Raw genomic sequence first — 24,365 nt, forward strand, 5'->3', positions numbered from 1 at the left:
TTTCGATACATAGTTACCTAGTCCTTTCGACCATGAGATCATATAAATCACTTATGTCGAAGGGTACTTTGATTACATCAAACGCCACTGCATAAATGGGTGGTTATAAAGGTGGGATTAGGTATTCGGAAAGTATGAGTTGAGGCATATGGATCAACAGTGGGATTTTTCCATCCCGATGACGGATAGATATACTCTGGGCCCTCTCGGTGGAATGTCATCTAATTGGCTTGCAAGCATATGAATGGTTCATAAGAGATGACATACCACGGTACGAGTAAAGAGTACTTGTCAGGAGACGAGGTTGAACGAGGTATAGAGATACCAATGATCAAACCTCGGACAAGTAAAATATCGCGTGACAAAGGGAATCAGTATTGTATGTAAATGGTTCATTCGATCACTAAGTCATCGTTGAATATGTGGGAGCCATTATGGATCTCCAGATCCCGCTATTGGTTATTGGTCGGAGAGAAGTCTCAACCATGTCTGCATAGTTCGCGAACCGTAGGGTGACACACTTAAGGTTTGATGTCGTTTAAGTAGATATGGAATATGGAATGGAGTTCGGAGTCTCGGATGGGATCCAGGACATCACGAGGAGTTACGGAATGGTCCGGAGAATAAGATTCATATATAGGAAGCCATTTTACATGTTTGAAAATGATCCGGTGCATTTATGGAAGGTTCTAGAAGGTTCTAGAAAAGTCCGGAAGAAATCACTATGGAAGGTGGAGTCCCGGAGGGACTCCACTAGCTAGGCCGGCCAAACCCTAAGGGGAGGAGTCCAGTGTGGACTCCACCTAAGGTGGCCGGCCACCCCACCTCAAGGAAAGGTGGGAGCCCCACCTTGAGTAGGACTCCCCCCTTGAGTAGGTTTCCCACCTTTGGGAAGTTTTGCTGTTGGGGTCTTATTCGAAGACTTGGACTACAACTCTTGGGGCTTTCACCTATATAATGAGGGACAAGGGAAGGGTGGCCGGCCACTCTTGCCTCCCACCTTGGCCGCCCCCCTTTGTGGCCGGCACCCAAGCCCTCTCTCCCCAAACCCTAGCTACCTCTCCTCCACATACAACTCCCGCAGCACATATGTGAAGCCCTGCCGGAGTACTCCACCACCACCGCCACCACGCCGTCTTGCTGCCGGGATTCCGAGGAGGATCTACTACTTCCGCTGCCCGCTGGAACTGGGAGGAGGACGTCGTCTTCATCAACACCATACGTGTGACCGAGTACGGAGGTGCTGCCCGATTGTGGCACCGTCAAGTTCTTCTACGCGCTTTTGCATGCGGTCAAGATCTTCTACGCGTTTTTGCAAGCGGCAAGTGATCGACTATATATACCACGAGATCTAATCTCGTTAGGCTTTGGAAATCTTCGAGGGTTAGTCTCATGATCTTCTTGTTGCTACCATCTACTAGATTAGATCTTGGCTTGTGTTTCGTTCTTGCGGTAGGAAATTTTTTGTTTTCTATGCTACGAATCTCATCACCTGGAAGTAGGCGACCCACCAGGCGTCGTTGCCGATGGCCGCCCAGGTCGGATCGGCCCGCTCGTCGGTGGTGAGTGCAGACCATCGGGCTCTGATGGAGTCCCTCCAATGCTCCGTGCCTGGCGACGGCGGCGGCGGGACGCCTATGCCGTTGAAGGCCATCCTCCACCCGCCGCTGCTTGGCAGGCACATGTCCGGCGGGACGAGATATCCCGCGCGGTACAACGCCTACGTATTCGGCACGGTGAGGCTGCCGCGGTCGAAGCCATTCGCCGCGGCGATCTTGCGGGAGGACGACGACATTGGGTAGAGGTTGGAGCGGCGAGGAGAAGATTTGGGAGCAGCGAGAGATTGGAATGAACAAGAACCGCAGGGGCGCTCTTAATGTACAACGGCGGCAGGCGAAGCGGCAGCGGGTCATTGGACGCAATAAACGCCGGCGCGGACGGCCACGCGGCCTTGCACGACGAGACGCGTCCCTGCGTCGCCTAAGAAATCTGGGACGCCATTAACGTCGCTTGACCAAAGATAGGCGACGGGGTTTTAGGCTTTCGAGCCGCTGACGCGTCGGGCCTGCGTCTCTTCGCCTCGCTTTTTGTTGTGTCAGACGTGCCCGGAGCGTCCCCTGTGTAGCGGGGACGGGCTCGGGGCGCCGAACACCGTATCGGGCCACACCAGACAAAAAAAGGCTTTGAAACTCTTTTTGTCCGGCGTGCTCAACTCTCTTTGGGGAATGGTTTGGGGACGCTGCTGGAGATGCTCTTAGGACTTCCATGCTCCTAACCACATCCTTTGGAAGATACTGATACGGGATGGAAGTAATCAGTTTATAAGATACATGCAGTTTAGTGATTATCTCCCATCATGACTATGTGCAACTCTTGAAGGATTTCTCCTATAGTGATTGTTTGAAGAAAAAAAAAAGCATTCAAACACATTTCCCTCCTTTTAGCAGCTCCCTAATTCAAAAGGACAGGGAAGAAAATAAACTCTACGGCGTCCACCACCTACCCGCAAGTCCCCTGAAAATTCAAATTCTACGTCAACGACACGCGGGACCCACTCCGACCAGACCCACCCGGTCTCTCGCGAGTCACCCGCTGGCCACGTACCCAACCCTCGTGTCCAACTCCGCAACGGCTATATTCGCGCACCTCTTTCTCTGACGCGTGGGCCCAGAAGAATCTGAGTAGTCTCGCTTTCCGCTGGCCCTTGATAAGGGAACTCCCCGGACAGAACCGGCCGCCGAGGACTTCCAAATCCCGCACCGACCCAAAGTGAAGCGAAGCAGATCGACAACTACATGGCGGCCATGGCCACGGACTTCCCCTCCCCGACTCCGGCCGCCGCAAAGCTCCCCGCGCCTCCGTACCACCACTCCCCCGCGGCCGAGGAGGCCACGACGCCGCCGCCGAAGCCGGCGGGCCAGAGGTCGCCTCTCCCGTCGCCGCTGCAGCTGTCAGGGTCAGGGTACTCGCTCCACGACCTGCTCCTGCTCTCCCCGTCCCCGACCTCCCGCCGCAGCCGGTCCAGGCAGCGTGGCGCGGGCGTCGACTCCAGCCTGGAGATGGCGGGGACGCCTCCGAGGCGGACGCGTCGCGCGGCGGCGCCCGCGGGGGCTTCGCCCAGGAACGCGAGGCGGGCTAGGCGGAGGCTGGAGAAGGAGGTCGAGCCGCAGGAGGACGCCGTTCGGAAGGCGCGCAGGAGGAAGCCCACCTGGGCGGCGCCGAAGGCCGTTGCCGCGGTGGCCGTGGACAAGTCGGTGGCGGCGGCGGCCGCCGTCGCAGAGAAGGAGGAGGGCATGAGCTTGGCTTTGGTCCCCGCTCCAGCCGACGCCCCGCAAAGTGATATGAGCTTGCTTAATTACCAAAACCATTGATCCGAGTGCTGGCTTAATTCGAAGTAACTGACTAACTGTGAATTGTTTCAGTCACGGGAACCGACGCTCTGGAACAGTCCGGGTGGGAAGGTCTCTGGGAAAGGATCGTCGAGCTGGTGATGTGGAAGGACGTCGCGAAATCGGCGCTCTGGTTCGGGCTGGGATCCATGTTCTTCTTCTCCTGCTCCTTTTCTAGAGAGATCACCTTCAGGTACCTGCTAGTCTGCGGCTCTTTTACCTGAAATTCCTACTTGACTCATTTTCCCGTGCTAATCCCGCATAAGTTTCTCATCTACAGCCCGATCTCTGCATTCTGTCACCTGGGCGTCATGATCTTAGGCCTAGCCTTCTTGAAAGATTCTGTGCCACAGAGGTACAAAGTGTGAACCAGAGATCATCTGTTCGTTGCTGTATTTGAGTCGGCGAAGTAATTTCAGTTCGCATTTGTAGCAGCCAGCCTCTGGAGACTGGAAGGAACTTCCAGTTGACCGAAGAAGATTTGCTTCGTGCTGCCAGAGCCGTGTTGCCGTTTGCTAACTCCTTGATATCTACCGCACAAGTGATCTTCTCGGGTAACCCATCGATGACTCTCAAAGTAAGCATCAAATTCAGCTCGTGACTTGTCCATTTTGCTGAAGGAAAATGTTTTCCCTGACTAATTTGTAACCACTGAAAAAAAAACATAGGTATTGCCTGTTCTTCTGTTCGGTGCAAAATATGGTAGTCTGGTTACCTTATGGAGGCTTCTAGCCACAGGTACAATTGGATGCACAAGCTAGTGTTGGGTCAATTTTAGCATGATTGCAGGTTATATCATGCTCTTATTCATGAAACTTTGCAGGATTTTTCTCCAGTTTTACGCTCCCAAAGCTGTATATGTGCTATTCAACTCAAATTCATAGAACAGGTATAACTACTAGTTCCTACTGGAATTTAGGGATTACCTTCTATTTAATGTATGGTGGTTGTTCATAGCATAACACTAGTTTCTACCCTTTGTACTCCAGTCGAGAATGTTAGAGACCGGGCTCTAGAAGCATGGAAGTCTTGCCCCCGCAAGAAACTCGTTGCGGGCACAGCAGTGACAATGTGCTGGAATTTGTTTAGCATCAAGACACGCTTCCTGGCAGGTAGGTACAGTTGGGATAACTTGTGATGTCAATCTTTCAGTTGCTTTAACTCCAATATAGTGTTTCATGGAAATAGGATGTGTTTAACATAAAATTATAAGAAGTTTACCATATTTCCATTGATACACATAATGTAAAATATGATGGAGGTTTCGACGTCTGTATGGTGTCATTGTCTCCAATAAACAACCTATGCAATTTCCGTTTTTCTCATGTCGTTCTAATCTCACCGTCCATGACAAGTTCCAGATGAAGAATTCATGGATTATGATTACGAACCGTGAAACACCCTCCTTCAGATAATATGGAGTAGCTGTTTCAACAAAATAAAATATCTTCTTAATGTTGATGTTCTATACTTTGACAGTCATTTCAGTGCATGTAATGTTACAAATGTGATGTTACACTTTAAATTGTAAAGTACTAAAACAAAGCTAAACTTTCAGAAACATGGCCTTTGAAACACTTAGAGATCAACCGAATTTAATAATCTGGATTTCTTCCTGATGATGTTCTAGTTTAACAGTCCGTTCAGTGTGCATGTCATGTTAGAAAATTGTGTTTAAGGTTGAAATTGGGAAGCACTTGAACAGAGTGACACTTGGAAACATGGCCTTTTGAAACTCTTAGACTGAAGTTAAGAATTTGGAGTTCTTGCTGTTGATATTCCATAACATTTAACAATCAGTTCCGTGTCCATGCCATATTAGAGAATTATGCTTACACTTGAAATTCGGAAGTACTTAGACAGAGTGACACTTTCCGAAGCATGGCCTTGAAACTCTTAGAGATTGACCAAAGTTAAATTTAGATGCCAGAACGGGGCAATCTTCTGAATAGATTTATTATCACCTCCCAATTTTTTTTATAAACTTACTACTTCGCCCATATCTGATTTTTTTATTATAAACTTACTACTTTGCCCATATCTGAATATTCAGTCATATTCATATGTGACATTAGATATGTTTTAGCTCTTCATAATTTCCAATATTAGATAGATAGTGTTTGTTTGTTTTTTAATAAATGAAATGATAACATCGCATGTGTGGGTTTAGATCCTTTGTTGCGTACGGGAATCATTCATTTTCTTATGATTTGAACCGAATTCAAATTCAGTGCAGCACATGCATGACTGAAGATATCAACATAATACCATTACATATTTTCTTGCAGCCTTCATTTCAGTAGTAATACTGCGCTACAATCATCAGTACCACAAAGCTGATGTGAACCCAGAAGTTAAATGTTGCCAAGATGACCAAGAGCAGGAAATGGAGGTGAAACCATAGAAAACTGAAGTATATCGGCATCTTGCCGCTGGAAAGCTTGTAACGTTTAGAACTCGTTATTTCTGTACAATAATGGTCAGTTCCATGTCCAGTGGTTCTACTTTGTGTCTGGCTACCAGCTAACTTCAACATCAGGACTGGCTCTACCGTAACCGTAGCATAAGTATCCATCCTAGTGCAGTCAATGGCCATGGATAGAATTGCCATAATGGTTTATGAAATAGTTGCATATGTGTATTTACCAGAGATGGGCATTTGAGCCGATATATAATGGCACTCAAGTTCATAAGTGAATATTACAAGTCATTACATGAATAGCACGAAAACAATGGCCTAACTACTACAAGTCTGTGCAGCACATTTTTTTCTTTCTTTTCTATATCCCCAGATCAGACCTCCGGATAAACATTGCTAGAACAAAACGATGGCTTGACAGCTAGGAGAGCTGTGCTGCATTTAGTTGCTCACCTATCGGTGTGCACCGTGCCGGAGAGCCGCTACGAGACACTGACTTTGAGAATCAGGAATTTGAATCATTGACATGTATTCCCTCTGGTCTCTTTTAATTGACTCGGATTTAGTATAACTTTATACTAAATTTAAGTCAGTTAAAAAGCACCGGAGGGAGTAGATCCCACATAATTGATGGCTCCACTCAAAGTCACCTTACTTTGGGCCTCCTAAAGTAAGCTAATATGCGTCAACCGAATAGACGCATCGTCTCTGTGTCCATGGGACGGTCATTTTCCCTAATTTCCTCCACATTTTATCAAGTGGTCATGGTATATATATAAAAAAATCATGGACAGGTATCCTTGCAAGTTCCAACCTTTCTTCGGTCGATTTGTCACTTCAAGCAATGCATGTTATGCACGTGTCCTACTTGTTTGTGTTACGAAGGCGTGACGGTGATGAGTGTTGCTGCAATTTGGATTTGCTAGTTATTTAGTCACCTCACTAAAATTTTCAATGTAATTGGCCTAGAAGGCCAAAAGACCCAGAAGCAGCCTGAAAGGCCGGAAATCATTTAGGTCGGCCGGTACATACTGGACCGGCTCGTTTAGAAAACGTACCACGCCTGCGCCACGACTTGAGGCACGCGTGCCAGCACAGCACGGCCCGCTTATAAATGGGTGCACTGGCCCGTTGGGCTTCATTTCCCTTTCTTCTCTGTATTCGGGGTGGTTTTCGTTTCTCACATTTTGCCATTTTCCTCTTCTAAGCAGCAGGTTGGGCGGAGCTGTTCGCTGCTGGGGCCTAGGGGCTGGGGCTGCCGCGCGTCCACCTCTGGGTCGCCGCCCTTGGGGCGGTGGTCAACGTCGGACTTCTTCGCCTGATTGGATTGAAACGGCTTGCACCTTTACCATTTTTCAGGCCAGGATAATTCACCATTGAAACTTAAGTACATCTGCTCATGGATCATGTGAACAGATTATATATTCAAAATATTTATGGATTACAGACTAGTTATGCACTTCATATCGTGGCTGGCTGTGCTCATCCTGACTTTTCAAGCTGTGGCCGCTGACTAGTGCTTCCATCTAGTTTGTTATTGCAGAAGAAAGTTCCAAATTGTAATATCTGGGGCCAAGCAGATATGGCATGGGTTCACATGTGGTGCGGGATGATAAACTTTTTTATTAATGTGGATGATAAACCAAGAGCTATACTTTGACTGAACAGACCACTAAGCTGCTGAAGACTTTTCCAGATTATAAGTCAACTAATCAAAGAAACCTATAAACTGTCGTCCTTCTCCAAATCCAAAGAAACACGTATGCAAGCGAACTAATAAAACAAATTCTGTACATTATGATTTTCAACTTTGAACACTAAAACAATACAAACTGATGAAGATTTCGCCAGATCATAACAACAAGTACAATATTACTTCCTTTCAGTTTCAGAGAAACTTCTCGTGGTCCATACAAACGGTTTTTTTTTTTTTTTTTTTTTGCGAATGATACAAACGGTTAATCAAACTAGCCAATTATTGTTTATTACTACTCCACTCAACGTGTTACTGTTTTCATGCTTTGAATGCATAATGAACAATATACAAAATTCAGGTAAACGTCTCCCGCTCAACGCTGATCTCACCCACGAAATAGCCAAAAATATACCTGATCCATCAGTATTGGCCTTTATCATCTGCAAAGGAGTTCTGGGCTACTCAGAACCCATGGTCTAGCAAGTCTGGTGTACACACACAATCACATAGCAACAAAGGAACCTGAGATAACATTGGCCTTAAGTTTAGCTAGCTAGAAGCGCCATAGCCCATAGGAAGTCTCCAACCATGAAAGAAGCACGACTCCTGATGATTCTCATCACCTTTCAAGTGGTGGCCCTATCTGCAACCTCCTCCGGGATCTCCATGTCATTGCCAGGGTGCCCTGACAAGTGCGGTGACGTGCCAATCCCCTACCCCTTTGGCATCGGCAATGGCTGTGCCGCGGCTAGCATCAACAGGTTCTTCACTATCACCTGTAACAACACCTTCCATCCTCCACGGCCGATGATTAGTGACCCTTCAGCGTCCACGGAGATCATTGACATATCCCTGGAGCGTGCTGAGATGCGTGTTTACGGCCCCGTCACCTACAGCTGCTTCTCATCAAACACCACCGTGATGGACAACTACACCGGCGGTATCACCCTGGTTGGTATGCCGTTCCTCCCCTCAACAGCCCGCAACCGCTTCATGGTCATTGGCTGCAACACCATGGGTATCATTGGTGGCTACACACACAGCACCCCGGACCCATATGTGGCCGGCTGCTACTCCTACTGTCAGGGCATCAACAGCACTACCAATGGTGCCCCATGCAATGGGAAGGGCTGCTGCGAAACCACCATCCCCACTAACCTCATCGACTTCGGGGCGATCTTTATTATCAACCAGAGCAGTGTGTGGTCATTCAACCCATGCTTCTATGCTATGCTTGCAGAGGTTGGATGGTACAGCTTCAGGCAGCAGGACCTTGTCGGGCGTCTTGGGTTCATCAAGGAGAGAGCCAAGAGAGGTGTACCACTTGTCCTTGACTGGGCCATCAGAAATGGCTCCTGCCCAAAGGATGGAGCGAAGGCGCCAATCGGATATGCATGTGTCAGTTCAAACAGCTATTGTGTGGATGCAATCAATGGCCCAGGTTACATGTGCAACTGTTCTGAAGGATACGAGGGCAATCCTTATCTCCCCACAGGCTGTCAAGGTGAATAATGTACTCATGTATAATATCTCTTCAATTTTGAAATCAGGATAAGCAACTGTCAGGAGGAACAACTCTAGCCAACTCATTGCGAGCATAATTCAGTAGATTCTCATTCCTTCTTGAATTTTTCTTTAGCTTCCTTAATACTACGTTTTATGTTATGGCATGCTTATGGCTTCAAGCTACTTCAAATTAAATCGTCTGTAATTCTGTTCAGACATAGATGAGTGCAAGCTGCACAAGCAGAACCCCAAGTATACAGAATTATATCCATGCAAAAATGGGGTATGTCGCAACATACCAGGAGGCTACGTGTGCAAATGCGGGATAGGAAAAAGATCAGATGGTAAAAATTCTGGATGTCGACCTGTGCTGAGACAAGTTGAACAGGTGGTGATAGGTAAAGGACGATATATACCTGATAGCATACTCTTTGTTAAGGTGCATTTCCATGCTTTTTATGAGCTGAAACATCTCAAAAATCATGCTCTGCAGGTCTCAGTGTTTCCTCAGTTGTGGTAATAGCATTGGCGTGCATGTTGGCTATGAAAATTCAAAGAAGAAAGCACAGGAAGGAGAAGGAACTGTACTTTAAACAAAATGGGGGTCTGAAATTATATGATGAGATGAGGTCCAGGCAAGTGGACACCATTCATATACTTACAGAGAAAGAGGTAAAGAGAGCCACAGAAAACTACAGGGATGATCGAGTTCTTGGCTGTGGTGGTCAAGGAATGGTTTATAGAGGAACTTTAGATGATGACAAAGAAGTTGCCATAAAGAAGTCCAAAGTGATCAATGACAACTGCAGAGAAGATTTCGTAAATGAGATAATAATATTGTCGCAAATCAATCATAGGAACATCGTGAGGTTACTCGGTTGCTGCTTGGAGGTGGATGTGCCGATGTTGGTATATGAGTTCATATCAAACGGTACCCTCTCTGAGTTTCTTCATCGCAAAGATCGCAAATCAGTGATCCCCTTGGACCTTAGACTGAAGATTGCCACACAATCAGCAGAGGCCCTTGCTTACATCCATTCATCAACTTCTCGCACAATTCTGCATGGAGATGTCAAATCACTCAATATACTCTTGGATGATGAATACAATGCAAAAGTTGCAGACTTTGGAGCATCAGCGTTGAAGCCCATAAATAAAGATGATTTTATCCTGTTTATCCAAGGAACTCTTGGGTACCTTGACCCTGAGTCTTTTGTGAGTCACCACCTTACAGACAAAAGTGATGTCTACAGTTTTGGGGTTGTTCTTCTAGAGCTACTAACAAGAAAGAAGGCCTTATACATTGATAATCTCGGTGAACAGAAAGCGCTATCTCATACCTTCATAGTGATGTTTCACCAAAAGAAGCTCCGTGATATATTGGACGATGATATAATAGGAGATGAAGTTATGGTGGTGCTCGAGAAACTAGGTGAACTCGCCATGCATTGTTTGAACCCAATAGGAGATGAGAGGCCCACAATGAAAGAAGTAGCAGAACGCTTGCAAACATTGAGGAGAATCAAGATGCAGAAAGTCAGCACAGCAAATCCTATGAGGATGCATTACCCTGATGGAGAATCATCAACGTCTGACGAGACGAAATACCAGAGCACGGACACAGCCAATTTGGCCTTAGATGTAGACTTTGCAAGATGATTATTGTATACATCTTTCTTGGCCTGTTGATGTAACTAGTGAGTATAGTAGTTTCTTGAGACACACCGGCACATCTTTCAAGATCACTGTATCTGTTTTTATGTATATTGCGCAGCTCATGATGTCTAAGCCAACTCTGTAATTTGTGCAACTGTGCTTGGCGATTGGCGAATAACCATTCCACTGTATCTGCATAGCATTATGCTTGTTTCTTAAGATCTATCAGCTTTCATTTTACTCACTAATAAAACATTTTAGTGGATATGAGGAGTACATTAATGATCTCCGACTTGTCTTTACTCATAATATTTAGCAAAGTTTCTCTCTATCCAATACCGCCTGCCCATCAGATCAAGATAAAGTGAGTGCATAAGGACCTGATGGTTGTATTTATCAATAGAGTTTTACACACAATGCCAACAAACTTCATAAGGGCCTGATAATGTACAGAGTTGATGAAGGAGCAGAGAACGGCAGCCATTAGTGACCATGCTGGATCTACTGCTGCAGGTAGTCTATTAGAACGGCAGCCAAACCTGGCACCAAATAGAACACTAGCATCTAGACTGATACAAGACACTAGGCACATCTAGTGGTAGTAAACCATGGCTGGATGACAAGTGGAGAGCAGGAGTAGAGGAAGGCCAAGAAAGCTAGGATGAGCATGAAGAAGGGTAGACCAAGCCTCTACGATTTGCTTTTCCTGGGTACTCCATGAGAGCTACTAAATCAGATGCTTGATAATTCAGTTACCATTTTAAATTACTAGTCAACCGTTTTCGCATCGCAGGAAGTAGAAAACCATTCCTCAACTCTAAAATTGATCCTCAGGCGGTCTTATGTACATAGCCGTTTTGTTTTCAATGTACAAACACATGCATGGCTTAATTTACAATGTTATTTACCTTTCTATATACCATGAGAACAAACATCTTACATGCATGGCCATGTGAACTAAATTCTAAGAGAACACAACCGGAATGCCATATATTTACACATCTTGCCTACATACGGGGCATGAACTATGGCCAATGAGCCATTTGTCCACACAAGGCTGGTGGAAGGTGTGAGAACACAGTGGCAACCTCCTCGCCGTCTCCCCCGTCAAAAGATCCTAGGACAAGAACATAATGTCAGGGTGTCGAAAAATAAGATTACAATAAGTACTCCCTCCATCCGGTTATGTAGGTGATATATAGTGCACATTTTGATTGATTAAGACAAGTTTTTAAACAAAACTTAGTCCATTAGTTTGTAATTGATGACATTAGATTCGTATTCAAACGTACTTGTAATTGTGAAAATAGTCTTAGTGGAGTAATTGTTGGTCACAACCTTGTTTTAACCAATTAAATACACCCTATATATCAGGACAAAGGGATTCATGAGAAGACAAATATTGAGTTTGTTTCATCATCTAATGAATGACATATTGACATGTACACATTGTACTCCCACACATTCATGAACCAACCAACATTTCCAAAGAAAACAGAGAACGTTTGCTTGCTTGCAAGGAAAAGATGTACATATAATGTGAGGATAACAAGTGGAGCCTACGCCAACATGTAGAAGGCATTCTAGTGTTACTTATAAAATTCTTCATGGTGTGTTACTAACTAGTATGCTCCCAGAAGTTGGTCACTAGATTTGCTTACTATTCAGATCTGACAATAGGTCTGAGAAAACAAAATCAAGCAAGGAAGATAAAATCCAGGTACAAATACGGTCAAGTATTGATTTTAGTTATCCACTGACTTTCAGATTGTGATAACTTCCATGAGTACATACCTTCTAAATGGACATTATCGCATAACAAATAAGATTATTTCAAAGAGTCTAACCAGATAACATGTCTGCCAAATATTTATTAGGGTGACATTTATTTCATATTTTTATAGATACGACCACATATTTTAAACAACAACTAATTCCAGCTTCTCGTGAGTGAAATTCCTACGGAGTTACTTAGGTTATTACAAAACAAGACGATTTTGAGATAATTGCCATAACTCCCCACCTCTGTTATGCCAACAACAAGTCAGATGATATCGAACTGTCCAGCCAGACAATATATTATTTACCAGGCTGGGCAGCATAAACTACAGATTATTGGAGAAGACCTACCGTGCAAGCTTGGAAGGCTGTCTTCAAGAAAGACCTAGGACTTGTTGTCCATAGAGTTAAACCTGCCCATAAGGGGGCTTTGTCTATTTGGCTTGAGCTTTTCTAATCAGTTTTCTCTCGTTAGCTCCCCTTGGTTTCCCTCCCTCTAGGAACCATCCCCATGTATATATCCATGTAATATTCGGACACTCTTGTTTTTTCCTTTTATATTAATGAAAATTGTACCCTAGGGGGCTCCCCTAAGGTTTTATGATAAAAAAATACAGATTATAAAGTCTGAAATTATTTCACTACTAGGTACAGTCGAATAAAATATGTATGTAATGTTACACTTGTACCTGCAGGCAAATAGGGCAAGACAAGTTTTCACCCATTGGCTCTTGCTTCTGATCAACCACCACATGATACGGCAACTTCTTCAAGTTATTTTGTGAGAGTCCATCCGATGAAACTTCTCCAAGGATATCATGCAGATCATCATTGCCAAACTCTGTAATACCAACCTGCTGAATATCTAAACTTTAGTAGGAAAAATTATGTGTGCCGCCAAGGATAGAAATTTCACTGTATCAATTAAATAACGTTTCTACTTATATATAAAACATTATCAAATGGATTAGTATACAGGTATAAAAATCGCTGCATTAGAATGGTCAATGGCAAGAGTTCTACGATTGGTAGCAAGCATGAAGAGAATAACTATCATTTGGGCACTTTCCCTTACAGAGGATATTACATCACTGTTAGAGCATGTCTAACAGGCCCCGTATAACCCGCCCACCCCGTAAAATTCCGGCGACATACGGGGCAGGCGCGGTTTGGGCCGTCTAGCAGGCCCCGTATTCGGGCCGCCCCGTTTCGGCGGAATACGGGGCCCAGGAAATCGGCCCCGTCGCCCCGTACATATAGTGGGCGCAGGTGCGAGTGAGGGGTTAACCCCTCACTCGCAACCCTAGCTCCGCCGCGCGCCGCCGCCTCCTCCTCCTGCTCCGGCGAGCAATTAGCCGCTCCCCCGCCACGCATTCCACCCCAAAAGCTAGGATGGACTCCCGCCGCCGCAGAGGGTCCTCGCCGGCGAGCGGATCGAAGCGATCCCGCTCGCCGGACACCGTAGAGGAAGCGTGGCGGCTGAAGTGCAAACTCTCAGCCGCCGGCAGCCGTCGCGCGGCCTGCAAGTACGCCGGCGCGCTGTACGTGCCGGACCCGCTCCGCGAGTTCGCCGCGGGTGGGCGGTGGTACAAGCAGGACCCGCCGCTCAAGCCGATGAGCGGCGAGGCGTTCGAGAAATGGCTTCCCGGGGTTTTAATTTTTGAAAATACGGGGCGAAATACGGGGTCTGCTAGACGGCATGGCTCGAAATGGAGCAGTTTTTCGATACGGGGCGAAATTAGAGCCTTATACGGGGCAGCGAAATACGGGGCCTGTTAGACATGCTCTTAGGGGTATAGAGAAATGACCTGCCAACGATATGCCATATACACTGCTGGCTCATACTGCTCTCCCAGAAACCGAGCATGAAGGAGCTGATCCACGAAATCCCCCTGGAAAGCAACAAGCATTGCTGTGTCAGAAAATCCTCTATAGATGATGGATCAATAGCTGCCATAATGCCACCCACTGAAGTATAATATCTTTAGAAACCTTACATTAAGCCCGCAAAAGAAAAACCTTACATTAAGCATTGGAAAAAATGTTCTGTAATCCAGGAAAAGAAATGCAAGCAGCAACTCTAATTTAAAACACCATCAAAATGATAAGCTGCGGTAATTATCTTACTATCCAACTGAAATATATTAGGGGAAATGAAATCAATATTGCCTCTTAACTTGTTGACTAAATGTTATTACAGACTGATTTGCTGAAGAATCTTACCGTGCGGACCATGGATGATGTACTCTGCGGGGTTGATCTGTCGGCGCACCAATAGGCGCGAGAAGCCTCCAGGACTTCGATGGACAGGACAGCGCCTGCAAATGCCCCCAATCCAGCTCCTCGGAGAACGCCGCTGTCAGAAGCTCTCCCAGCCAATGCGCCCGTGACCGCCCCCGTGAGGCCTCCAGCTTCGGACATGAGAAATCAACACCAAAGTTAGATCACACAAACCAAACAATTGGGCAATCAAAATTTTCTATTGCTACAAATTTTAGTCGGTGTCGGCTGAAGAAATGGCAAGCAGAGGAGGTCTTATCCCATCTCCACCAAACAATAGGCGCTTGAAATCGCTGACAAACGCGTAGAACAGCCAAGAAAGGAGGAGGCGGGGCGCGTACCAACCGCGAAGAGGCCAGTGAGCATGCCGGAGAGGACGCCAGCGATGAGCCTGGGGAGGCACGTCGCGGCGCGGCGTTCCTCCTCCTCCTCCGCCGCCGCCGGGGGTCGCGGCGAGACCGCCTCTGCGGGTGCCACCTCCATGGCGATCGACGGCCACGAGGCCTCCGGGCCGCAGCTCAGCGCGGCGTCGGGGGTTGGGTGCGTGGTGGTTGGCGCATGGAGGAAGGAGGGTGGGTCGCCGGGACGAGAGGGGGAATGAGGCGTGACGCAACCACGAAAACGAGTGGCCGATTGGCTTGCTGCCTGCCTGCTGGCGCTAACTACTGGTGCCTGTTGCTTAACGACTTCCTGTATTTTGGTCCATTTCTTAAGATTATTACAAAAACATATTCGCAGATTCAGTCCAGTTGAGAAACGCATATAAATGAAAAATACAATGAATGCTGTCCATGACATATCACCAAATACCACAAGAACATACAAATATCTTTCATCAACAAAAAAAAAATCATGTTGACAAGTTTATTTTGAAAAAACAAGTCAAATTCCACTACTGTTTGCTCCACGACTCCACGATTTGTGCATGTCCATCTTGGTTTTCTTCTTAAGTTCCATCAGGGCACCTACAAGACATGAACTATAGGCAGACACTAGCTAGGATTATTTCCCAAGCCCTTATGTCTAGTTCCCACCTAATCCCACGATTTGGTTGAGATTCGCCATAAAAGGGGGTGAGGAGAATCCCATTTTTATTCTTTTTTTTCGATAAAGGGAATATATTAATATCAAAAGATACTAATTACACCTAGCCTCTGCAACAACGCACCACCCTAATAGCACTACGGATGCACACAACCAAAAAATAGAAAAGAAAACTAAGAAACAAAAATCCCGCTACGAGTATCTCGAGCCTAACAACAAGCAATACATCCACCACCAAGACAACACCTGAAATACGGACTCTCCAAAAACGACGCCTTTAAAAAAGAGAACAATGCTCTAACACCGTCGTCGCCCGATCAAAGATCTTAGGTTTTCACCCTGAAGATAGTCCCCGCTCTCAAAACAATGTCTCCAACAAGGTCATTGCCAGGCACAACCAGTTAAGGCCAGACCTTGGGTTTTCACCCTGAAAGGTAGGACTCTGAATTTCACTTGTGTTGTCGCCCCCACTTTCATACCGCTGTTATGAAGCCCAAAACACCGAGCAAGTCCCATTTTTTTATCCCTCACCGAACCATTTACCCAAAGACAGAGAAAAGTAGTGCCTTAAACTAGTGAAATACTTTTCTACCTACACGAATGGATGTGGGTGTTTCCACCACCGTCCATTTATTTCTCAAAATTCGTGCTAAAAGATTATTTTCTCTCTCCATTTTTTATCCAAATCTCAAAGGACAACGAGTGATGACGAAAATATCCACACCCATGAATGTAAGTATAAAATCCACTCTCCTCAAACTAGGGCCTCTAATGCGAGTAATATTTATGACAATTTTCTTTTTCTTGGCAATTTAAGAGCCTACATGGCTACATAGGAGGCTAGGTTAAATACATGCCCTAATGCTTTCGTTCAACTGTATCATCTTTATCTCATCTCACCTTCTTAATCTATGTTGCACCACTATAGTACCATATCTAAAGGTGTATATGATGCCCCCATAGGGGGTCTCACAGCGCTTTGGATTTTCGGCCGTCAGATCGAGCTGACGTGGCGCGATCTCCGCCGTCGATTTCGTCCAGGGCGCGAGGCCCTCCCATGAACCCGCGTTTTATCCATGGGTCGTGTGAAAGCCCGCTCGGCCCAGTCTCTCGCGTCGCGCGTGGCTGCGAGCTGAGGGAAAAGGCCGCGCCCTCTCCAATCCCGTCGCTCCCTCTCCCCTTCCAATCCCGCAGATGCAGCCGCCGCCTCCCCAGCTCCCTCTCCCTGCTGCCGCTCTCCTCTCCGGCGAGCCGCCGCCGCTCTCCTCTCCGGCGAGCGTTGTCGGTTGTGTCCTCCCGCTCATCAAGGCCCCCGTTCTCGTCGCTGTTGACAGGAAGATGAGGAGCAGAGAGGGAGAAGGAGTGGCTTCCTTCCACCCAACCGGCGGCGTCCGCATACCTTGCGCCCAGACCTCCACACGACACCTCCCCTTTGTGGCCGTCCCGTGGGCAGGAGCACGGGAGGCCCCCAACCGCCGCCATCCCTGGTTCCACGGCGACTGGCGAGCGGCGCTTCCCATGGTCGCCATGGCTGGCCCGGAGCAGCGCCGGTCTTAGGCGCGACCGCCGCGTGCGGCATGAGCAGGCCGCCTCCCGCCGTCGCCATGACTGGCCCGGAGCAGCACCGGCCTTGGGCGCGAGCGTCGCTTCCCATGGTCGCCATGCCTGGCCTGGAGCAGCGCCGGTCTTGGGCGTGCAGATCCGCCGTCGTCCACGTCTTCCGCACGCTCCGCCCGCAGCCGCCGACGGTGGCCGGTCTTAGCCCATGGCGGTGCTCTATCGTGGATTGGGTTAAGGTGAGGTCCTCCTTCACCGATGGGGATTTCTTGCCGGCATCATTTTGCCCAATTTTTTGCCCTCTTTCTTTTCCTATTTCTCGGGTGAGGGTTTCCGGCTCATTTCCGGCTCGTTCATGCAAGCTCTTTGTGACAGCAAATTCATGTAAGCAGAATAAGACGGCCGTTACAATTGATGACTGCAATGATGTGCCTATGTACAGTGAAAAGAGCCTGCAAAAGGCAGTTTCAAACCAGCCAATCAGTGTTGCAATTGACGGCAGGGGCAGAGAATTCCAACTCTATAAGTCGGTGAGCTATTGTCCTAGAGTTCTGATTCTCCCTGACTAGGGAACACAACATTAATTGTTGGTATACGTTTTTGTTTCAAAATAGATGTTTAATCTACTCAATTAGGAAGCTATGGTATATGCATTAACTGATACAGAGGCTGGGGCTTCCACTTTTCGAAAATAAAAACTCAATTGGAGAGCTCGGTAGTATCTGAGCAAGGCATGAATATGCTAGGTCCTCCCACCTAATTGCTTTCATTTGCTCATCCGCCAAATTGGACTATTGATTTTGTGTGTGGATTTTTTTTTTTTTGCATATTTTGCATCTTTTTCAACCATTATAGGTTAGGCACATTTTCCCTAGCTTTGTCTGACTGCAGATTGATAAAAACCAACAATTAATTGACTATGGGTGCTTAGTGCAATGGTTAGTGGTTGCTGGTTTCTTCTTCGCTGCAAATTTTGTACAATTCTCACTCAGTCGAGAGATTATGGATAAATTGCAAGAATGAACCATATGGTAAGCTTGATTTTATTCTAGGTGGTGTGCAGAACTTCTTGGACAATTTATCACATAGTTATATATGTCGTACCTATCGTATCTTGGACCAGGATTTGTAAATCTTATGATGGATGTTTATTAACACTGTTCTTTTGTTGATATTTAGGGAACGATCCTCTTATCAATATGACGACTACTGACAATTATATCTTGGGTAGGTTATCACTTTGAATCACAAAAAAGCAATTTACAGCCACTTAGAAAATTTGGCCCTACAGAATTTCAATTTGCTCAGTTTAATTGAGGATTTCCTTTCAAACTAAAATTTTGCTTGGATGCTTTTGTTATTGATTTGTATTGTAAGACTGAAAAGTGAACTTAGATTGGCTCAAAATGTGTGCACAACGTCTTAACTGCTTCTGTTCTGGCTATTGTTTCCAGCAGCTATTCAGGTTCTATTGGTATTCTAGATTAAGTAGATTTGATGGAAAAATTATTTCCAAGTAAATTGCTTTTCCAGTACTCATCTATCCTTATTATTACATCATTAGTCCATATAGCAACCGTCTGTACAAGGTACCGTGGGTTCTTCTGCAGAATGTGTTGAGGTGCATTATGGAGAAATATTCCGAAGTGCAAGATTGTTTATGATTTGCAATTATAAATTTATAACAGAAGACTTTGCGTTGATAAGATCTTTTTTTTGTTTGTTCCGCCCCACTTTCCATATATTTACTTCACTTTGCATTTAACACCCACTATGTTTTTTTGATCCATTAGTTTGAAATTTCTTTGCTGAAGTGCTTATTGTGTGCTTTGCAGCTAGCACTAAAAGAGATGAATGGCGGCAAGGGATAGCAGCAGTAGGCTAGCTTGGTCTAGGATCAATAGTGTCGGCAGAGCTGTTATTTGGTAAGCTTCATATCAGCTTATTTATTTTTTGTACTATTAAACTATATATGATAACCCAAAAGACCTATGCACTTATGCTGCGTGGAGCTGCATTGGAGTACTTCAGTTCTAGGCGTTCTCACTGCTCTTATACCGGTGCTTGGATAGATAGACTTGGATAACTCTTTTTTTCTCCCTTTGCCTTTTCGTTGCTGTTGTACATACTTTCTTATGCAGCACCAATATAGATGTGTTTTGTTTCTTTGTATGCGGCGTATACATCTATGATCTATCTCTCTTTTTGTTTCACCCTCTATGTATGTTGATGCCCTTTGTTTTCTTTTTCACATCACCTGCATTTTATTTGGTTGAAGTGGCTACTGCCAGTGCTTTACTCAAATGATTGCTACCACATTTATGTATCTTTATGCATATGCAAACACTGGCACCTCATGCCTTCTATGGCTACATTTCTCTTCTGCCTTCTTATGTTTGTCATATGTTTAAGAAATAATATATGCATGCACTTCCTCTTCTACCCAAAATAATAATAAGTGCCTCTTCGAAGTTACTACCGACATGTAGTTCTTCTCATCATCACTACGAAGGGGTGCTTGTGTATTTGATGATATTAGTTGATATTAAGATTAAGAACTTAACAAATTATAATCCAAGTATAAAGAGGCCACAAAGGACATACTTCATACCTGTACATCTGTTTTTATCACTTGGTAATCGAGTTGTATTGGCCACTCTCTTCATGCTGAAGCAGCACGGCCAAGCGCTCAAGCTGCGCAGCAGCTGCCTTATGCTATGACTTGGGGGGTAGGCAGCCCACGGCAGCATCAAAACTAACTTGGTGGACGACTGGGAGCTACCACCGCTGACTATTGCAGCGCCATGGCTTAGAGCGGTGCCACCTAGGATTCACCATGGTATTCAAATCTGGAGCGGAAATCCACCACGACGGTGAGGATTCTTCGTTTCCAAGGAGGGAGAGAGGTAAAAACCACTTGGCCAGTAGATGTGTGGTAGAGATGATGAAGAGAGAAGAAATGTGGATCGGAAGGAGAGATGAAGCCGTGTCTTATTTCGTTTGATACATGTTACCTTCGGTGCACATAGCTTGCCTGGGTCCAGCCAAGTCATTTCTACACAGTTGTAGCAGTACTCTAATGTTTTTTAATTTCTCACTTTGATGTCTTATATTTATTTATATATGAATTAAACAGGTTTGTTAACCGATCGAATGGTATTGATAACCAAGAAATGAGTTTACTCAGATTTGATTGTCTCTATTCAAAATCAAACCATGCTACTGCGTGATAGTCACGTTAACTAGCTGACCAAGAATAATAGGTGGATTTCGAAATAGCATTTTATTGTAAACTTGTATAAATGCTAACGCTTACTATCAAGTGTAATAAAAAAGGATCATCGGTGCAAAATATCAATATCCAAAGATGCAGGACGGAGGAGTGCACGAGGATAATCTGGCTTATTGAAGTAAGGCAGTGATAATGTTCCCTACATTGTTCTTTCACTCCTGGTTAGTTTGCTCTTCGTTTACAGTACCTAACTAGACATAGAAATATGTTTATAGTGGAAATATGTTCCGTGAATTCGACATTCTTTTAGTAAACTGTAATGTCTTACTACAGACTAAATGGAGGGATGTGCTTACGTGTTCTTACAGACACACCATATAAATACTCTCATATTTATGATTTTTTTCTTAAAAATATGGAGGTCCTTAGATAAGTGTTGATGATTGATTAAAAATTTATGTAAGCATAGTCTTCGGCAGCCACCGGTAACTAATTTTCTGATGGTTATTTCCAAACAGTCCAATTTGGAACTTTTAGGCTATAGACTAATGTTTACGTTCAGTTTTTAATACCATTGCCATAAAAAGGTAACCTCATTGACATTTTTATTCCCATCTTAAAAATTAATTCTCATCTTAAAAATTGATTACTCATGATATGTTTTATTTCAACAATTGTGAATCTATTTCGCGCTGATGCTTCTTTGTACAGCGGTCAGATTTTTTTGTTGTTGAGCGCGTGCCATGAAGAAGTACCATATTCAACATGATACCTTACCACGATAGTCATTTGCATCGCCTTAGATAGAATATAAAGATATATGTATTTTGTTCAAACAACTTGTTTCAACATTTTAGTCTAATTTGAATCTCATGGTACTTTAAAGTTGATACTGCACCATGTTAGAAATAGTGAGCCCAAAAAATGCCAACCATTTTCTTTGAATTGTGTAATTCACCGCTTGATCAAGTCATTTATCTTCCTTCATGCAGCTCAATGCCCATTTTCGGGGAAGCCGGTGTACAATGTGGAAAGGATTGCTCCATGTAGAAACGGAAGAAAGGAAGAATTTTGTGGGAAGGACTGCTCCATGTAGAAACGGAAGAAATGAAGAATTTTGAAGAAATAAAGAAAGGACTAATGGTGATAAGGATCGTGAAGGTATCAAGTTGGTTCCTAAGTTCAGAAGAAGATGGGTTTAGTACCTTCATTACAAAAAATTAATTAAATAGATTATGTTTTGTAAGCAAGGCTAAATTAAAATAGAGAAACATATATAAGAAACCCCGTTCCTTCTGAAGTTAGTTAAATTGAGTTGCTGGTCCATCATGTTCATATAATTGTACGCTACTCCATTTGTGATTTTGAAAGCTTTATTTTAATTTCATCTTATTGACACAAATCTGTAAATTTAAAAAACATATTATTATTTTCACACATTATCTTTGTTGTTATATAAAATGTAAATCTACGCGAATTCCACGGGATCGTGCGCCAAGGCGCACATCTAAATCTAGTGTTAACTACCCATCATAGTCTTGCTCCTCTTGTGTCGTTAATAATAAATGAAGCCGGGCCCTCTCCATAGTTTTGCCTACACTTTCAAAAAGTTTTTTTTTGGCTCTCAAGCTCCAGTTATATGAAAAAACGATGTCACAACACAAAAATATGATGTGGCAACGAAATACATAGCAGGGGAGCAAAATACAATGCCGCCATATCTTTTTATCCCTGAAAAATATAGGACGTGCCCCAGTTTCTAGCTTCACGAAGCATGAACACCCTAGCTCTGCAAAGCTCAGTTAAGCTGCAAAATACGGAGTTCATTCTATCAAAATATCAGTATGACATATTAACATTGGCGGATCCAGCGCATAGTTAATGGGGCAGCTGCTCCCACTCAATTTTCTACTAGCTTGTAATAAGTTCACTGTTCAAAAACTAGGCCGATTAAGCGATTACTAGGCCGATTAATCGCTACTAGGGGCCTGACCGTGTCGATTACCACTAATCTCTTGTGTTAATCTTTTAGCCTGATTTATCGTACCGAAAGTCCGATTACTAGGTATGTTCCCGATTAACTACTACACTTTTTCAAAAAAATTATAAACTTTTCAATGCATATAGCTAGTACAGGTGCTACCCCTCCCCAATAAAGTAGGTTTTGCAAAGCTCCCGTTTGATTGCAGCCTCCAACAGCTCGAATTCCGTTGTCGCCAACTAGTTCCTTGCCCTCCCAGACCAGTTACTCTCAGTTGCCTAGATACAGGAGCTCGACCACCTTGAGTAGCTTGTGCATGAGCTTAAGGGCGCCTTCGATAGGTTAGGTGGTTGAGGTGTAAGAGGGGTCGTACCCTAGGTAGGTGGTGGGAGAAGATAAACTTCAGAGGTGAGAGGATAAGAAGTGGAAGGAAGAAACGCGGCTTCGACTAGTGGATCCTGATTCGCTCGTGACCTTGAAGATTAGGTCACGGAGGAGAAGCATACATGTTTTTCTGGGATTTTAGGCTCTAGAGAAGTAGGGCCAGACATATAGAGGCTCATATACTATTATTTTTCTTATATAAACTGTTTTTACGTGCTAATTTGTGTAGGTTACACCGATTAATAGCCGACCGATTAAATCAATGAATCGTCCGAATTCCGATTGATCACTACTCCCAAGCCGACCGAGCAGTTAACGATTACCGATTTCAATACCGTTGAATAAGTTAGCTAAAGAGTGGTTTGCCCCAGTGAGCAAAGATATTTTTACCACTTAGCATATTTTTGCCCCCTTCTAAAAGTTTACTATGTGTCTGTCCCTGCTATTAAGATGTGAACGAGTTTCGTATACACTAGAAAATGGCATATTTAAACCGGGAAGCAACATCGATCGTTTTTCACCCAAAAAAATTTGATCGGGGCTACGGCGGGCTTACGCCAGCCTGAACAATTAAACAACAACAAATGTACATGGGATCATTACAAGGATTTTAGAGGGAGAGAGAAAGGAGCAGGGGGATTTCAAGGCGGGTCGAACCCGTTACACCAATTATTAAGAGAGGAGGAGGGAGAGGGGGTGGTACAACAATGTGCCCATAGTCTAATGTCCTCAATGCACCTACGAGAGACTAGAGTAGTTTCTTCAATAACGGCATTGAAAGTCTTGGCGTTTCTTCTTTTCCAGGTATTCCGGGCGATGGCAGTGACAATTGTTGTTTCCTCATAATTCCTGCATAGCATTGTCCAGAGGTCTGCAAGGTTGGAGGGCCCCCAGTGTTGAAGTCCGGAAAGAAGAAGCTCCAGACTTCCCGAGCGCGGGGACAGGATAGCAACATGTGATCCGTATCTTCATCTTGAGAGCAGGAGAGGCAGGCAGCAGTGGTACCGGCGTTCATTGGTGGGAAGACGCTTCTTCTAGGCAAGCTAGCCAAAAACTTTGCACTTTAGTGGGGCAGCACTCATTCAGACCTTTTATGCAACCTCATCAATCTGCAGATGCCTGAAAGAATTGATATAGACATTTTTGTTCGAGAGCTTTTTGTTAGTGAGGCGGCCACAACGGGTATCCGGGGAATCGCAACTCAGGATCACAGAGCTGAGCTCATTGGCAAGGGTACAGAGGTCGGTCTCCGCGGCCAGCGAGAGGCGCTTCACCAAATTTTACACTCAAATGAAAAGGGGAAAGTCCAAGTCCTTACTCGGTTGAACCTTTCCATATCCTGAGAGCAAATCATGTTCTTGGGGTTGGTAACATCATCCCCTCGACAGTGCTCTATTATCGACTTAACAATGTTCACATGCAATCAAATGTACAAGGAATTA

The 24,365-nt window shown here is 44.9% G+C and overlaps 3 protein-coding genes across 4 annotated transcripts; 2 read left to right on the forward strand and 1 right to left on the reverse strand.

The window, feature by feature from the left end:
- Positions 1 to 2,795: 2,795 nt before the first annotated feature.
- LOC124708471 (reticulon-like protein B17) lies at positions 2,796 to 5,945 on the forward strand. Its single transcript, XM_047240161.1, has 9 exons — positions 2,796 to 3,336; positions 3,423 to 3,582; positions 3,670 to 3,744; positions 3,825 to 3,966; positions 4,058 to 4,127; positions 4,213 to 4,278; positions 4,379 to 4,501; positions 5,678 to 5,781; positions 5,874 to 5,945. Exons 1-9 carry the CDS (start codon positions 2,796 to 2,798, stop codon positions 5,943 to 5,945), a joined length of 1,353 nt encoding a protein of 450 aa, XP_047096117.1.
- A 2,147-nt stretch (positions 5,946 to 8,092) lies between these two features.
- LOC124673777 (wall-associated receptor kinase 2-like) lies at positions 8,093 to 10,735 on the forward strand. Its single transcript, XM_047209820.1, has 3 exons — positions 8,093 to 9,008; positions 9,226 to 9,408; positions 9,504 to 10,735. Exons 1-3 carry the CDS (start codon positions 8,093 to 8,095, stop codon positions 10,667 to 10,669), a joined length of 2,265 nt encoding a protein of 754 aa, XP_047065776.1. The 3' UTR covers positions 10,670 to 10,735.
- Positions 10,736 to 11,463: 728 nt separating this feature from the next.
- Positions 11,464 to 15,305, reverse strand: LOC124685393 (NEP1-interacting protein-like 2). 2 transcript variants are annotated; one of them, XM_047219734.1, is made up of 5 exons: positions 15,067 to 15,305; positions 14,678 to 14,856; positions 14,254 to 14,337; positions 13,135 to 13,299; positions 11,464 to 11,783 (listed from the first exon to the last, which is right to left on the reverse strand). In XM_047219734.1, the coding sequence occupies exons 1-5, from the start codon at positions 15,206 to 15,208 to the stop codon at positions 11,661 to 11,663; spliced, it is 693 nt and encodes a 230-aa protein (XP_047075690.1). In that variant the 5' UTR covers positions 15,209 to 15,305; the 3' UTR covers positions 11,464 to 11,660. The 2 variants fall into 2 exon arrangements, with proteins under 2 accessions (XP_047075690.1, XP_047075689.1); XM_047219733.1 differs by having other exon boundaries at positions 14,669 to 14,856; positions 15,067 to 15,300.
- Between the last annotated feature and the right edge of the window lie 9,060 nt (positions 15,306 to 24,365).

This window comes from Lolium rigidum, chromosome 1, assembly GCF_022539505.1.
Source record: "Lolium rigidum isolate FL_2022 chromosome 1, APGP_CSIRO_Lrig_0.1, whole genome shotgun sequence".
Lineage (NCBI taxonomy): Eukaryota > Viridiplantae > Streptophyta > Magnoliopsida > Poales > Poaceae > Lolium > Lolium rigidum.